The sequence below is a fragment of the Ailuropoda melanoleuca genome, unplaced genomic scaffold, assembly GCF_002007445.2.
Source record: "Ailuropoda melanoleuca isolate Jingjing unplaced genomic scaffold, ASM200744v2 unplaced-scaffold32273, whole genome shotgun sequence".
Classification (NCBI taxonomy): domain Eukaryota; kingdom Metazoa; phylum Chordata; class Mammalia; order Carnivora; family Ursidae; genus Ailuropoda; species Ailuropoda melanoleuca.
Window position 1 is genome coordinate 1 of NW_023203030.1, and position 470 is coordinate 470.

Consider the following 470-nt stretch of genomic DNA (forward strand, 5'->3'; position numbering starts at 1 on the left):
CCCACTCTCAGACAGACAGGAAGCTGCAATAGCCAGTAGCCATGTGGCTCTGCACAAGAGTAATGAAAACAGTCTGCGTTTGTGAAGCATGTATTTGAGAAGGAGGGAGACTTCAGACAGAGAGAGAGACAAAGCTGTTGTACTGCTGGATGTTCCGTTTCAGAATATCGGAGCATGGACCCAAAACACGCTCAAATCTGGGCCGGTCAAGCTTTACACATTTTAAGGGGCCACGAGCAACAACAGTGGCAGCACGAGGACGATTCATTAATAGAGCTATTTCACCAAAATAATCAGACGGTGCAAGTCTGCCCACTTCAACAAATTCTTCATGCTCTGACCTGCGCTGCAACACAGCAGCTGTACCCTCTAGTATAATGAAGAATTCGTCTCCAGGCTCTCCCTGCACCACAATTTTTTGTCCATCCTCAAATTGTACTGGCTCTAACGCGTCAGCCACTGTGAGACGT

The 470-nt window shown here is 47.7% G+C and overlaps 1 protein-coding gene across 1 annotated transcript in view; it reads right to left on the minus strand.

The window, feature by feature from the left end:
• Positions 1-112: 112 nt before the first annotated feature.
• LOC117798548 (cAMP-dependent protein kinase type I-alpha regulatory subunit) overlaps positions 113-470 on the minus strand; it is a gene marked incomplete at its 5' end in the record, with an annotated part of 1271 nt that continues 913 nt past the window's right edge. Inside the window, one exon of the mRNA XM_034650993.1 lies at positions 113-341. Within this exon, the coding sequence (XP_034506884.1) occupies positions 113-341 (229 nt within the window). The remainder of the gene's footprint in view (positions 342-470) is intronic.